This window comes from Ranitomeya variabilis, chromosome 4 (assembly GCF_051348905.1).
Source record: "Ranitomeya variabilis isolate aRanVar5 chromosome 4, aRanVar5.hap1, whole genome shotgun sequence".
Lineage (NCBI taxonomy): Eukaryota > Metazoa > Chordata > Amphibia > Anura > Dendrobatidae > Ranitomeya > Ranitomeya variabilis.
The window spans coordinates 662397123-662412795 of NC_135235.1; the positions used below are offsets into that span (position 1 = coordinate 662397123).

The 15673-nt window shown below is 44.1% G+C and overlaps 1 protein-coding gene across 2 annotated transcripts in view; it reads right to left on the reverse strand.

Annotated features, from left to right (window-relative positions):
- The window catches only part of LOC143766225 (uncharacterized), a 50527-nt gene extending 35056 nt beyond the window's left edge, over positions 1-15471 (reverse strand). The window contains exons 1-7 of one of the 2 annotated variants that reach the window (XM_077253735.1): positions 15444-15471; positions 12907-12984; positions 12598-12777; positions 12391-12514; positions 12211-12308; positions 11922-12012; positions 43-1852 (exon numbers count right to left, since the gene is read on the reverse strand). In XM_077253735.1, the coding sequence (XP_077109850.1) occupies positions 771-1852; positions 11922-12012; positions 12211-12308; positions 12391-12514; positions 12598-12777; positions 12907-12984; positions 15444-15470 (1680 nt within the window). In that variant the 5' untranslated portion in view covers position 15471 and the 3' untranslated portion in view covers positions 43-770. Of the gene's footprint in view, positions 1853-11921; positions 12013-12210; positions 12309-12390; positions 12515-12597; positions 12778-12906; positions 13268-15443 lie in introns of those variants that run through there. The other variant, XM_077253734.1, reaches the window with a different exon arrangement.
- Positions 15472-15673: the final 202 nt, after the last annotated feature.

Below are 15673 nucleotides of genomic sequence, written 5' to 3' on the forward strand. Positions count from 1 at the left end.
ACATTAACACATACTATGTATACTTTACCCCATTTTCATTTTGCAGTCCCCTACAGGTCATGTGAAAGGTCCTGGAGCTAGTCAGGAGAAAGGTTCTTTAGCTGATCACCCAGGACGAGCAGCCTCTGTGCAGGTCCCGGTATCTCCCTCTTCTGCTCTGCACCGATCACATTGATCAATGTGGGGTAGGAGGAGGGAGCAGTTCGCTCAGTGATTGGGAAGTACACAGTCTTGGTATTCTTCTCTGTCACTGGAAGCTGTCTTCAGACACTCACTTGTTAGCAATTTTTTTTTTTTGCTAAAAGTCTGTTTTATAGTCCAAAAAGTAAGGTAAGTTCTAAAGTAATTTACCAGTCTTAGTTTAATTATATGAATTATGTTTTTGGTACATTTTGTTAATAAAATGTATAGTTTCTCACTGAGTGTTATTTTTGATGGTAAATGAAATATGATTTTCCAGTAAATTACTAAGCACATTCTAGGTATGTTAATAGCCTCTCCCTGTGTGGGATTTTTGATGTCTAAAAAGGTGCCATTTTTGATTAAAATATTTGTCACATTCCAAACATGAAAACGACTTAGAATTATAGAATGGTAAAGTTGGAAGGGACCTCCTGGGTCATCTGGTCCAACCCCCTTGCTCACAGCAGGATTCACTAAATCATCCCAGACAGATGTCTGCCCAGCCTCTGTTTGAAAACGTCCGTGGAAGAAGAACTCACCACCTCTCGTGGCAGCCTGTTCCACTCCTTGATCACCCTAACTGACTTCTACCCTGTGTGAGTACTCTGATGTCTAATAAGCGATGATTTATGTGCAAAACATTTTCCACATTCTGAACACAAAAAAGGCTTCTCCCCTGTGTGGGCTCTCTGGTGTATAACAAGATATGATTTCTGGTTAAAATATTTCCCACATTCTGAACACGAAAAAGGCTTCAATCCTGTGTGAGTTCTCTGGTGACCAATAAGAACAGATTTCTCTACAAAACGTTTTCCACATTCTGAACAGGAAAAAGGCTTCACCCCTGTGTGAGTTTTCTGGTGTGCAACAAGATGAAATTTATATATAAAAAATTTCCCACATTCTGAACATGAATATGGCTTCTCCCCTGTATGAGTTCTCTGGTGTCTAACAAGGTGGGATTTCTCTACAAAACATTTTCCACATTCTGAACACGAAAAAGGCTTCTCCCCTGTGTGAGCTCTCTGGTGTGTAACAAGCTGTGATTTTTTCCTAAAACATTTTCCACATTCTAAACATGAATATGGCTTCTCCCCTGTGTGAATTCTCTGGTGTGCAAAAAGATAAGATTTATCTAAAAAACATTTCCCACATTCTGAACACGTATACGGCTTCTCTCCTGTGTGACTTCTCTGGTGAATAACAAGATTCGATTTCCGGTTAAAACATTTTCCACACTCTGAACATGAATGTGGCTTCATCCCAGTATGAATTCTTTCATGCCTAACAAGATCTGATTTCCAGTTAAAATATGTCCCACACTTGGAACATGAAAATATCTTCTCCGTGTGAATTTGTTGATGTTTAATATAAGACGTTTTGAGCAGAAAACTATTTCCATATTCTAAATTTGAAATTGGCTTCTTTGTTTGAATAACAGTTTGTCTTTTAACGCCTCTTCTGTAACTTTTATTTTTCTTAGTCGTCTGTAATGATTCAGAAGATAGGACCTCTGTCATAGGATCAGATGATGGATCTTTGCTGTGAAGAAATGATGGTATATCTGGAGTAATGGCATTCACTTCAATTGTATCCTGTGTGATCTGAGGGTCATCTGATATAAAAATTGATGAGGTCAGTTGTTCCTCTGATCTTCTGGTACAGTCATCTGCAAGAATAAAACCAATTATTATTTTTGAAACAAAATATCCCTGAAGTTTATATTTTTGGACATTTCTACTCAAAATGTCTATAGAAATAGCAAGTTTTGTAGGAAAAATTATTCAATAAAATAATGAAAATTCACAGTCTACCAGAAAACCTCATAGCATGAACCAGTGTAGCATGGTGTTCAACCGTTTGTTCATTCTACCTCCAAAATATTGGCATAAAAATGATACTAATAATCTCTACTCATCCTGCAAAAAACAATTCCTCACTCAGGTCCATCATCTGTCAATGGAAAAACAGGTTTCCAAATTATTAGTGGCTCAAGGGTTCCTCATACGCAACATTGCTTTCATAAACCAATCCAGCAAAGTCCGCTATCCTAAATTCAAATCTCCCCCTGGCTTCTGAGCCCTGCACTATGACCAAGCCACATTTAGCATCCATGTATTTGACAATGCCATAGTGAGAAAAACCCACTTAAGAGTTCACAGTTTGTGTGAGTTTCCGAGAGCCCAACCTGGGCACTTTATATTGGGGCAATCAAATGGCATGTTTGCAATTTTCATTCTCCAAAAACCACTGTGTGCTATTTTCCGTAAAGTTCCTGTGGAGGCAAAAATAATCACTGCTCATTTGATGAATTCACTAACAGTTATAATTTCCAAAATGTAGTCACTTCATGAGCTTTTCTTCTGCTCTGGTTTTCTGCCATTCTATTACATTAGGGCTTCTGAAAATGGTGTGTCACATCTCCTCTAGGATCCGCTTCTGTGGTGTCTGCTTCTATCACCAGTCACCGGCATCACTCATTCTGGTTGCCGAGCTAGAGATGGAGGAGACATCAGAACCAGAAGCTCTGGGTGGCAGAGGATCTGTCCAGCCACTAACAATAGGGTGATTGGGACCAAAAGTACAGTCCAGTCTGGCAGTATGGGTGTGTGTGTGTGTGCTGCCCAGCTGAAGTAATCTGCTCCCTGCTTCAACCAATTGGAAAGCACCACACCCTACTAAAGCGCGAACCATATTGCCTGAAGCTGCCAGATACAGCCTTGTTCTCCTCTGGTTCAGTATTCAGTGCTCAGCTATCGGCTTGTGTATTTGTTTCCTGTTGTGACCCCTGCTTGTATACTGAGTACTTATGCGCCTTCTGATTTTGCATTTTGTCTGCCCTCCTGGGTCTGACCCAGCTACCTGAATATTCTTCCTGCCATTTCGCAACCACCAGATTAGGGAGTTTCTGTGTATGGTCAAACTCATGTAAAGGGTTTATAGGGTGAATGGCAGGGCAATCCCTGGGATCTGGAAGGCAGAGTACATACACCTTTTCATGGCTGACTGAAAAGATGGTAACAAATTGCAAGCTTTCGAGACTACTCAGGTCTCTTCATCAGGCATAGACTAATAGAAATTCTGAAGAATCACATATTTATGCACAATACAGCACAGAAAAATGACATAGATAAGACAGGTGACGTGAAGCAGAATTACCATTATGTGAGTGATAAACAGTTATGTCCATAAATATTGGAACAGTTCATAGATAAGGAGTGTGAATGTTTTATTGTCCTCTGATTGGGGTCTGGTGCTGTGTTATGGTGACCCCACATGGTCTGAGGAGCAAATTCCTTAGTTGATGTAAAAAGACAAATCCATTCAACACATTCATTCCTACACTGAGAGTGTCAAAGGTCATCATTAGCTTATATTCCCAGATTCTTCTGTCTCTCTGACATTTGAAGTTACCTAATACAAGTAATTTCATGTCCATAATGCTATGATCGGGGAGACAAAAATGTATTGCCACAGGTAGATCCATTCTTTTTTCTCTTATTGTATGGCGATGAGAGTTCATCCTTGTTCTCAGTTTAGTTTACAAATAATTGAATACATCACATTAGAAGTGACGCAGCTGAAAGTACCTGGTATCTTGTAGTCCTGATGTGAATAGGGGATCTTTATCTTGTCCGTGGTCATTATAAATAGACAGGTTTTACATTTTTTCTGGTTGCAAGGAAAGCTTCCTGCAGCTGTTGGAGACAACGGCGAGCTTCTGACAATGATGCTTCTTAGATTTGAGGGCTGCCTAAAACACAGTAGTGGGGAGGCTGGAAAAATGGATTGTAAGCGGGCATCTTTATGTAGTAAAGGTTGTCATTCTGTGCTGCTCCCCTTAGCACCTCCAGATTTGGATTGTAGGTGACTACTAGAGGCACCCGATTATTTTCTTCTTTAGCTTTGTAATGCAGCAGGCGATTCCTTGATATTCTAGTTGCTCTAGAAATTTGGTTTTCAATTGTTCTTGGATGGTAGCCCTGATTCAAAAAGGTCTTTCTGAGGCGACCAAGGTGTTCAGCTCTATCCATGGGGTTGGAACATATACGATTGTATCTGATGGCTTGGCTGTAGACAATAGAATTTTTTATGTTATTTAGTTGGACGGTCGATTGGCTTCTGATACAAGGATGTTTCTATTTCATTGTTCTGCAGCTTAATGATGGTGTCCAAAAACTTAATTTTAGTGCAGGAGTCGTTGAGTGTTAAGTGAGTGGTAAGATGAAATTGATTAAACTGTTCATGGAACGTCTTTAGATGTGGCTCAGACTCCATCAAGATGATTAAAATATCATCAATGTAGCAGTAGTAGGCCAGTGGCACCTATGTCTTTTACATCAACTAAGGAATTTGCTCCTCAGACCGACTGGGGTCACCATAACACAGTACCAGACCCCAATCAGAGGACAATAAGACTTTCACACTCTTTATCTATGAACTGTTCCAATACTTATGGACATAACTGTTTATTAGTGATGAGCGAGTATACTCGTTGCTCGGGTTTTCCCTAGCACGCTCGGGTAGTCTCCGAGTATTTGTAAGTGTTCGGAGATTTAGTTTTCATCGCCACAGCTGAATGATTTACAGCTACTAGCCAGTCTGAGTACATGTGGGGGTTGCCTGATTGCTAGCGAATCCCCACATGTATTCAAGCAGGCTAGTAGCTGTAAATCATTTAGCTGCGGCGATGAAAACTAAATCTCCGAGCACTCACAAATACTCGGAGAAAACCCGAGCAACCAGCATACTCGCTCATCACTACTGTTTATCAGTCACATAATGGTAATTCTGCTTCACGTCACCTGTCTTATCTATGGCATTTTTCTGTGCTGTGTTGTACATAAATATGTGATTCTTCAGAATTTCTATTAGTCTATGCCTGACAAAGAGACCTGAGTAGTCTGGAAAGCTTGCAATTTGTTACCATCTTTTCAGTTAGCCAATAAAAGGTTTCAACCACTGAGAACTCAATTCTAAATATTTTGGAATCAGAAGAAGCATCCAAAGTTATCACCACATAAAGTGACATGTCAGATTTGAAAAATGCAGTCTAGTTAGAAATGAAAAACTGGCTGCGTGAAGTAGTTAAATCAGAGTATATGGGGCACTAACTACTGCAGTCAAAACTGTGACTATAGACAATAACACATCTACTGAAATGATCAAACGCTACAGTCTTCATCAGTAAAAAATGAGTAACTAGTGGTGATACCTCTCTGGAGTAATTAGAGTATGGGGCTCGGTGGCTCCTTGTAAACTAAACTATCTTAGGCTAGTTTCAGATTTGCGTTTAAAAATGCAGCGTTTAAAACGCAAATGCAGGTGGTGAAAAAAACGCATGTAAACGCGTGCAAACGCTGCGTTTTTTTAGACGCATGCGTTTTCGCATGCGGTAAAAAAACGCGGCGTTTTGACGCGTTTACATGCGTTTTTTCCTGCGTTTACGTTTTTGAAACGCATGCTGAGAAGTGTGTGACAGCTGCCAATCATCAAAATCAACAAGAAAACCCACTATAAATAGAAATAGCTAGGGTTGGGGTTAGGGTTAGGATCCCTAGGGTTAGGGATAGAGTTAGGATTAGGGTTGAGCGACTTTTCCTTTTTTGAGGTCGAGGGTTAGGGTTAGGATTAGGGTTGAGCGACTTTTCCTTTTTTGAGGTCGAGTCGGGTTTCGAGAAACCCGACTTTCTCAAAAGTCAACTCGAGTGAAATCGGCCGATCTTCTTGAAAAGTCGGGGTCGGGGGATCGTCCGAAACACGAAACCCAATGCAAGTCAATGGCAAATCTATATATTTTTATATTTACTTCAGCGCGATATAGCAGAAAAGCCGGTAATTCAATTGCCTGCTTTTCATTTCTCCTGCCTAAACCCGACATGATATGAGACATGGTTTACATACAGTAAACCATGTCATATCCCCCTTTTTTTTTCCATATTCCACACTACTAATGTTAGTAGTGTGTATGTGCAAAATTTCGGCGCTGTAGCTATTAAATTTAAGGGTTAAATCGCGGAAAAAATTGGCGTGGGCTCCCGCGCAATTTTCTCCGCCAGAGTGGTAAAGCCAGTGACTGAGGGCAGATATTAATAGCCTAGAGAGGGTCCATGGTTATTGGCCCCCCCTGGCTACAAACATCTGCCCCCAGCCACCCCAGAAAAGGCACATCTGGAAGATGCGCCTATTCTGGCACTTGGCCACTCTCTTCCCACTCCCGTGTAGTGATGGGATATGGGGTAATGAAGGGTTAATGTCACCTTGCTATTGTAAGGTGACATTAAGCCAGTAAATAATGGAGAGGCGTCAATTATGACACCTATCCATTATTAATCCAATTGTATGAAATGGTTAAAAAAAAACACACAATATTGCAAAGTATTTTAATGAAATAAACACACAGGTTGTTGTAATATTTTATTGCTCTCTCAATCCACCTGAAGACCCTCGTTCTGTAACAAATTAAAAATAATAAACCAACAATATACATACGATGTAAATCCATCTGAAAGGGGTTAAAATATTTTACAGGCAGGAGCTCTGCTATAATCATCTGTGCTCGTGCCTGTAAAACCCCGGGTAATGAAGGTAATGTAGGTCAATGACCTGTAGTTACCTTCATTCGCGGTGATGCGCCCCCTGCTGGATGTCCCTCGAACGTGGGAAAATATTCAGAAAAGTTACCAGGCTCGAGGTCATATGAGGACATCCAGCAGGGGGCGCATCACCGCGAATGAAGGTAACTACAGGTCATTGACCTACATTACCTTCATTCACCGGGGTTTGACAGGCACGAGCACAGCTGCATTAGCAGAGCTCCTGCCTGTAAAATATTTTAACCCCTTCAGATGGATTTACATCGTGGGATGTGACAGATCATCGGAAGGTATGTATATTGTTGGTTATTATTTTTCCTTTGTTACAGAGCGAGGGTCTTCAGGTGGATTGAGAGAGCAATAAAATATTAAAACAACCTGTGTGTTTATTTCATTAAAATACTTTGCAATATTGTGTGTGTTTTTTTTTTAACCATTTCATACAATTGGATTAATAATGGATAGGTGTCATAATTGACGCCTCTCCATTATTAATCTGGCTTAATGTCACCTTACAATAGCAAGGTGACATTAACCCTTCATTACCCCATATTCCACCGCTACACGGGAGTGGGAAGAGAGTGGCCAAGTGCCAGAATAGGCGCATCTTCCAGATGTGCCTTTTCTGGGGTGGCTGGGGGCAGATGTTTGTAGCCAGGGGGGGCCAATAACCATGGACCCTCTCTAGGCTATTAATATCTGCCCTCAGTCACTGGCTTTACCACTCTGGCGGAGAATATTGCGCGGGAGCCCACGCCAATTTTTTCCGCGATTTAACCCTTAAATTTAATAGCTACAGCGCCGAAATTTTGCACATACACACTACTAACATTAGTCGAGTGGAATATGCAAAAAAAAGGGGGATATGACATGGTTTACTGTATGTAAACCATGTCTCATATCATGTCGGGTTTAGGCAGGAGAAATGAAAAGCAGGCAATTGAATTACCGGCTTTACTGCTATATCGCGCTGAAGTAAATATAAATATAGATATATATATGTGTCTCAATGACATATATATATATATATATATATATATATATATATATATATATATATATATATATATATATATATATATATATATAACGAAACCTGACTTTGGAGCGAAGATCGCCGACCCGATCCCACAGTGAGATTGGGTCGGGTTTCACGAAACCCGACTTTGCCAAATGTCGGCGACTTTTGAAATTGGCCGATCTGTTTCGCTCAACCCTAGTTAGGATCCCTAGGGTTAGGGGTAGGGTTAGGGTTAGAATCCCTAGGGTTAGGGGTAGGTTTAGGGTTTGGATCCCTTTATCACCTTGATGGTGGGGGGTGGCTTATCAGTGTGTATTCTTGTTTTTTTCTATGGAAACGCATGCGTTTAAAAACACAACCAAACGCATGTGCTTAAAAACGCATGCGTTTACATAGACAGCAATACGTTTTTTTGCCGCAAAAAAACGCCTCTAGAAATTACTACATGTTGCATTTCTGCAACAAAACGCAAGCATAGAAACGACGCATGTGTCGTAAAACGCGGCAAAACGCATACAAAAAAACGCATGCGTTTTTAATGTTAAATATAGGGAAAAAAACGCATGCTTTTTTTGCGCTAAAACGCAGCGGCAAAAAATGCAAATGAGTTTTTTGAATAAATATTATACATTTAAAGAAAACTTTTTAAAATGCTGCAATCAGGAGGTGTCTTAAATTTAAATATCGGGCATTTGACAGAGGCAATGGAGACCTTTTTTTAAAGTCTGTCAGAGAATTGCAGACTCACATAAGTGAGGCAGCATAATTCAACCTCAATCTAACATATCATATAGAACGGATCTGTAAAAAAAAACAGAAGGGACTGATTTACCCATATTGGAAGCAGGTGCAGGGATTGATAGGCCAGATCTTGAATCTGATGTTGCCTCTGGACCCCCAGATTTTTCTTCTTAATATTTTCCCACCTTCCCTAACAAAAAAAACTACTAGGCTACTCTTACACATCTTGACGTCTGCCAGATGTTTGGTGGTGTCCCATTGGAAGAAAACTTCTTCACCATCTACACTTGACTTACACTCACCGGCCACTTTATTAGGTACACCATGCTAGTAACGGGTTGGACCCCCTTTTGCCTTCAGAACTGCCTCAATTCTTCGTGGCATAGATTCAACAAGGTGCTGGAAGCATTCCTCAGAGATTTTGGTCCATATTGACATGATGGCATCACACAGTTGCCGCAGATTTGTCGGCTGCACATCCCAAAGATGCTCCATACAAGGCAGGATGGATCCATGCTTTCATGTTGTTTACGCCAAATTCTGACCCTACCATCCGAATGTCGCAGCAGAAATCGAGACTCATCAGACCAAGCAACGTTTTTCCAATCTTCTACTGTCCAATTTCGATGAGCTTGTACAAATTGTAGCCTCAGTTTCCTGTTCTTAGCTGAAAGGAGTGGTACCCGGTGTGGTCTTCTGCTGCTGTAGCCCATCTGCCTCAAAGTTCGACGCACTGTGCGTTCAGAGATGCTCTTAGGCCTACCTTGGTTGTAACGGGTGGCGATTTGAGTCACTGTTGCCTTTCTATCAGCTCGAACCAGTCTGCCCATTCTCCTCTGACCTCTGGCATCAACAAGGCATTTCCGCCCACAGAACTGCCGCTCACTGGATTTTTTTTCTTTTTCGGACCATTCTCTGTAAACCCTAGAGATGGTTGTGCGTGAAAATCCCAGTAGCTCAGCAGTTTCTGAAATACTCAGACCAGCCCTTCTGGCACCAACAACCATGCCACGTTCAAAGGCACTCAAATCACCTTTCTTCCCCATACTGATGCTCGGTTTGAACTGCAGGAGATTGTCTTGACCATGTCTACATGCCTAAATACACTGAGTTGCCGCCATGTGATTGGCTGATTAGAAATTAAGTGTTAACAAGAAGTTGGACAGGTGTACCTAATAAAGTGGCCAGTGAGTGTATATGCCAGAATTAATGATGTTAGAAGTTTTCAATACCACGCAGCCCTGCATAATGACACGATTGATAGATTTGATTCTATCTGGTTTCCTTGGGACTTTTTGGGGGCCTCAATAAATACATGAACCCGATTCTCTAGACTATATAGCCACTCCCGGTCTTCCCTTTCTGACACGGTCGTTTTCAATGTCCCAGCTGCTGACAGACAGGACAGACCATGGGAACTCGAGTGACCCGGGACTTAGATCACGCTCGAGAAAACCTCCATGGCCTCTTGTGGCTCGGACGCCTGATCTGGAGATTCCAGAGGTCTGGCGAAGGTGGGAGCCAGCCGAAACCTCTGCCTACACTGGGCTTGCTCCAACCTTCACTCGGTAAAAGAAGGTCAGTGCAAGTGGAGACCGCTATTCGCTCCTCCAGTGTGGCGGGAATCTTGCTAGTGGCCAGAGCGTCCTTCACATGGTCAGCCAGCCCCCTCAAAAATACAGGGATGAGGACTTTATCCGGCGACTCCATCTCTGATGCTAAAGTCCAGAAGTGGACGGCAAAGTGACTGACCACGGATGAGCCCTGGGCATGTGATCTAAGACCTCCAATGAGAGGTCGTCCCACGGGCATGTTCAGTAGGAAAAAGCAGGACTTAGCCTCAGGAGCGTCTGCTCGCCGCTGGCTAATGCTGGTTACAATAGCTGGACCTGGGATGCCAGAAGTAACCAGACACACAGCATCAGCTTGAGCAAGGCGCTGGGACCGATGTCTCTGCTGAGCAGAATGGGAGACCGCAGAGGACAAGGTTCAAGATTCCCCCTCTGCAGCAGACGGGAACTCAACAACTAACAAAAGTAGATTCATCCCATAAGATTTCAGGATTCTAACAAGGTAACAGCATCATTACCCTCCACTTTCTCTTAGGGCAGTCCCACACGTCCAGATAATTCCGGTACCGGAATTATCCGTGCCCGTGCGTTTCTGTGGCACATCAGTGCGGCACACGTGTGCTGCCCGTGTGCCGACTGGGTACCACACGCACCGTGCAGGAGACAGCGCTAGAGATAAGCGCTGTCCCCCCACGTGGTGCTGAAGCCGCCATTCATATCTTCTCTGCAGCAGCGTTTGCTGTAGAGAAGATATGAATAATCCTTTTTTTTTGTTTGTTTCTCGTGTTTAACATAAAGATGCATGTCCCCACCCCCCTCCCACTCCCTGTGCGCCCGCCCGCTGTTATTAAAATACTCACCGGGCTCCCTCGCTGGAGCTGCTTCCTGTCCTGGCCGCACCTTCTACTGTATGAGCGGTCACGTGGGGCCGCCGATTACAGTCATGAATATGCGGCTCCACCTCCCATAGGGGTGGAGCCGCATATTCATTTCTGTAATGGGCGGCCCCACGTAACCGCATACAGGAGAAGCTGCGGCCAGGACAGGACACTGCGAGGGAGGCGGGTGAGTATTTTAATAACAGCGGGCGGGCGCACAGGGGGTGGGAGGGGGGTGGGGACATGGATCTTTATGTTAAACAAGAGAAACAAACAAAAAAAAGGATTATTCTTATCTTCTCTACAGCAAACGCTGCTGCAGAGAAGATATGAATGGCGGCTTCAGCACCATGTGGGGGGGACAGCGCTTACTGTAGCGCTGTCTCCTGCACGGCACACGGACTTTAATGGGTCCGTGTAATCCGTGCGCTCCCACGAACACTGACATGTCTCCGTGTTTGGCACACGGAGACACGGTCCGCAAAAAATCAATGACATCTGCACAGATGCATTGATTTCAATGTGTCTACGTGTGTCAGTGGCTCCGGTACGTGAGGAAACTGTCACCTCACGTACCGGAACCACTGACGTGTGAAACCGGCCTTACAGGTCCATCATCATGTTTGTCTTCAAGTGACTTTCTAACTTGTCGGCACACTCTATATGCACTGTCATTTGGCTTTGTAGTTTTCAAATCTGGACAGGTAAGGGTCAGCTTAGGTGAATCCTCCAGGTTTTAAACTCTACAGAAGAAGGACTTTCAATGTGCAAGTAATTTGAACAGTTTTGGGGGAAGGAGAATGATGTGGCCTAGTGGCGGTATGGTGATCACATGAAAGTGATATGGTCGGATTACACCACCAAGTAAGCAGACACAGCCGGTGATTTTGAAGAATTTGTGCAATACCTGCATTTAGTGGTTACTACTCACCTGGGTAGTCATATGTAGGAATCTCCTCTTTACACCACTCATCACCCCTCACATGTGTCTCTGTAGTATTAATATGGGTCAGATCTTCACCCTGAAACAAATACTGTAAAAGTCACAGACAGATGGAGAAGTCACATCTATGATCAGCTCTAATCCTGCCATCTCCACCGTTCTCATTACACAAGTATAACACATATAATACTGGTGGATAAAACAAGACTGAGCACAAGACCTTCACAGCCGTCTACACATCATAGGGGAGATCTCATGACACCTTCTCTCCATCTACCTGATGATCCTGAGGAACATTGGGATTTTCTTGTTTACAGTTCTGTGGAAGAAGACGACGGGGACAGCTCTCTGGTGTTGTCCTCTTATTGGACAGATCTGGAGGAAAAACATACAGGGATTAATTGTTTCTTTACATACAGATACTTATAGGCCGTGTGTATTTAGTCCTGTCTATTACCTGATGATGTGAGGCGCTGGGGAACCTCCATCATGACGTCCTGGTACAGATCTTTGTGTCCTTCTAAATACTCCCACTCCTCCATGGAGAAATAGATGGCGACATCCTGACACCTTATAGGAACCTGACACATACAATGATAGAGTCATCCCCTTGATCCCTCCATAGCGTTACTGTATAATGTCCCAGCATTCCCAGCAGTGTCACCTCTCCAGTCAGCAGCTCAATCATCTTGTAGGTGAGCTCTAAGATCTTCTGGTCATTGATGTCCTCTTGTATCAGGGGGTGAGGTGGAGGCCCTGTGATGGGGCTCGGGGGTTTTTCCCATCCCTCAGACACAGGGGCCTGACAGTGCTCACTAGAGGTCTTCTTCACTACTGTATAATCCTAGTTATGAAGAGACACATTAATAAATCTCACTACAGACATTACTAGAGTCCTTACCTCTCCAGTTCTGTCCATCTGTTATTCCCATAGATAAGAATGATGTAATGTGACGTCATCAGAATCTCTCACCTCTGCAGTAAGCTGGAAGAGGATCTCTAGGGTGAGGTGTAATATCCTCTCCGCCATCTTGTCCCTGTCCATATTCATCTGTGATGGGCAAATCAAAAAAACTCTATTACATAAAATATCTGCACTGAGAGGATCCGATATTTTAGGAACCTGAATGTTGAGATGTAATATCATCAAGAATCCCATGTAATAAGGTAACAAAAGGAAACATGTATATATTCTCTTTGTCTTGTATGGACTGGAACATACGTTGAATTGCTGAATAAAACATCTCCATACTGCCAATCACTGGCTATGTTGGTCACTGCCTCAACTACTGATTTGCTGTATGAAAGACTTGTTTGTCAGGACTGGCCAGGGGATACAGAATCTGGTGAGGGACCAAAGCAGCGGTGGCACAGGAGTACGGAAGATCATTAATATTATTATTATTATTTTACCGTTTGGTTCATTACATCTACCGTACTAATAAATCCTATATATTTTAGACCATAGACAAGCAGTTTCTTCCTCGGAGTCGGCAGCTGAATCCGTTTCTCACAGACTCATCTTCCATAACGCTAATTCTCGTCTTATCTACCATCACTGGAATCGGCATTAGCAATACTGCAGGAGAAATTCATTACATGTGACAGGAGAAATAACTACTTCATGATGAGGATGAAATTAGTGATGAGGACTATTGTGTGGTAAATATCTCATATGTCCTGGATTCATTTGTATCTGCACTAAGAATAGGGCTAAGAAAGTATTTATTTATTAGCCATGGGGTAAGTGGTCCCATACTGTGTGTGGGAGGATGGCGGTACTGTGGGAATTTTATACTGTGTGTGGGGGGGAATGGCGGTACTGTGGGAACATTATACTGTGTGTGGGGGATGGCGGTACTGTGGGTACATTATACTGTGTGTGGGGGATGGCGGTACTGTGGGAACATTATACTGTGTGTGGGGGATGGCGGTACTGTGGGAACATTATACTGTGTGTGTGGGGGATGGTGGTACTGTGGGAATATTATACTGTGTGTGGGGGATGGCAGTACTGTGGGAACATTATACTATGTGTGGGGGGATGTCGGTACTGTGGGAACATTATACTGTGTGTGGGGGGATGGTGGTACTGGGGGAACATTATACTGTGTGTGGGGGGAGGGCGGTACTGGGGGAGCATTATACTGTGTGTGGGGGATGGCGGTACTGTGGGGACATTATACTGTGTGTGGGGGATGGCGGTACTGTGGGAACATTATACTGTGTGTGGGGGGATGGCGGTACTGTGGGAACATTATACTGTGTGTGGGGGATGGCGGTACTGGGGGAACATTATACTGTGTGTGGGGGATGGCGGTACTGGGGGAACATTATACTGTGTGTGGGGGATGGCGGTACTGTGGGAACATTATACTGTGTGTGGGGGGATGGCGGTACTGTGGGGACATTATACTGTGTGTGGGGGATGGCGGTACTGTGGGAACATTATACTATGTGTGGGGGGATGTCGGTACTGTGGGAACATTATACTGTGTGTGGGGGGATGGTGGTACTGGGGGAACATTATACTGTGTGTGGGGGGAGGGCGGTACTGGGGGAGCATTATACTGTGTGTGGGGGATGGCGGTACTGTGGGGACATTATACTGTGTGTGGGGGATGGCGGTACTGTGGGAACATTATACTGTGTGGGGGGATGGCTGTACTGTGGGAACATTATACTGTGTGTGGGGGGATGGCGGTACTGTGGGAACATTATACTGTGTGTGGGGGATGGCGGCACTGGGGGAACATTATACTGTGTGTGGGGTGATGGCGGTACTGTGGGGACATTATACTGTGTGTGGGGGGATGGCGGTACTGGGGGAACATTATACTGTGTGTGGGGGATGATGGTACTGTGGGGACATTATACTGTGTGTGGGGGGATGGCGGTACTGGGGGAACATTATACTGTGTGTGGGGGATGATGGTACTGTGGGGACATTATACTGTGCGTGGGGGGATGGCGGTACTGGGGGAACATTATACTGTGTGTGGGGGATGATGGTACTGTGGGGACATTATACTGTGTGTGGGGGGATGGCGGTACTGGGGGAACATTATACTGTGTGTGGGGGATGATGGTACTGTAGGGACATTATACTGTGTGTGGGGGGATGGCGGTACTGGGGGAACATTATACTGTGTGTGGGGGATGATGGTACTGTGGGGACATTATACTGTGTGTGGGGGGATGGCGGTACTGGGGGAACATTATACTGTGTGTGGGGGATGATGGTACTGTGGGGACATTATACTGTGTGTGGGGGGATGGCGGTACTGGGGGAACATTATACTGTGTGTGGGGGATGGTGGTACTGTGGGAATATTATACTGAATAATGGGCCATTAAAAGGGCAATGCAATATGACAACAAAATGTGCTTCCTTGCTTTGCCTTTTACAGTTGGGTCGTTTCTATCAGAGACAACACACAAAAAATATAAACAATCTCAGCACTGAAGGGGTTACCGCCTGCCCAGTAATGGGGAATCTCCAGCACCTACCTCCACCTGCAGAGCCGCACACCACATATATGGCTGCTCTGTATGCACAGGACCTGTGATGAGGTCACAGGAGGGGAGGAGTCAGGGGTCACATGATCAGGGGCCTCAGTGTATGCAGGACTCTGCTGTGCTGGTTGTCATGGTGCTGGATGAGGGGAAGTTTCTGTGTGGGCTCAGGAGGGGTTTACAGGGTGGATGTAGCAGAGCCGCGTGTGTACGAGGTGTACGGA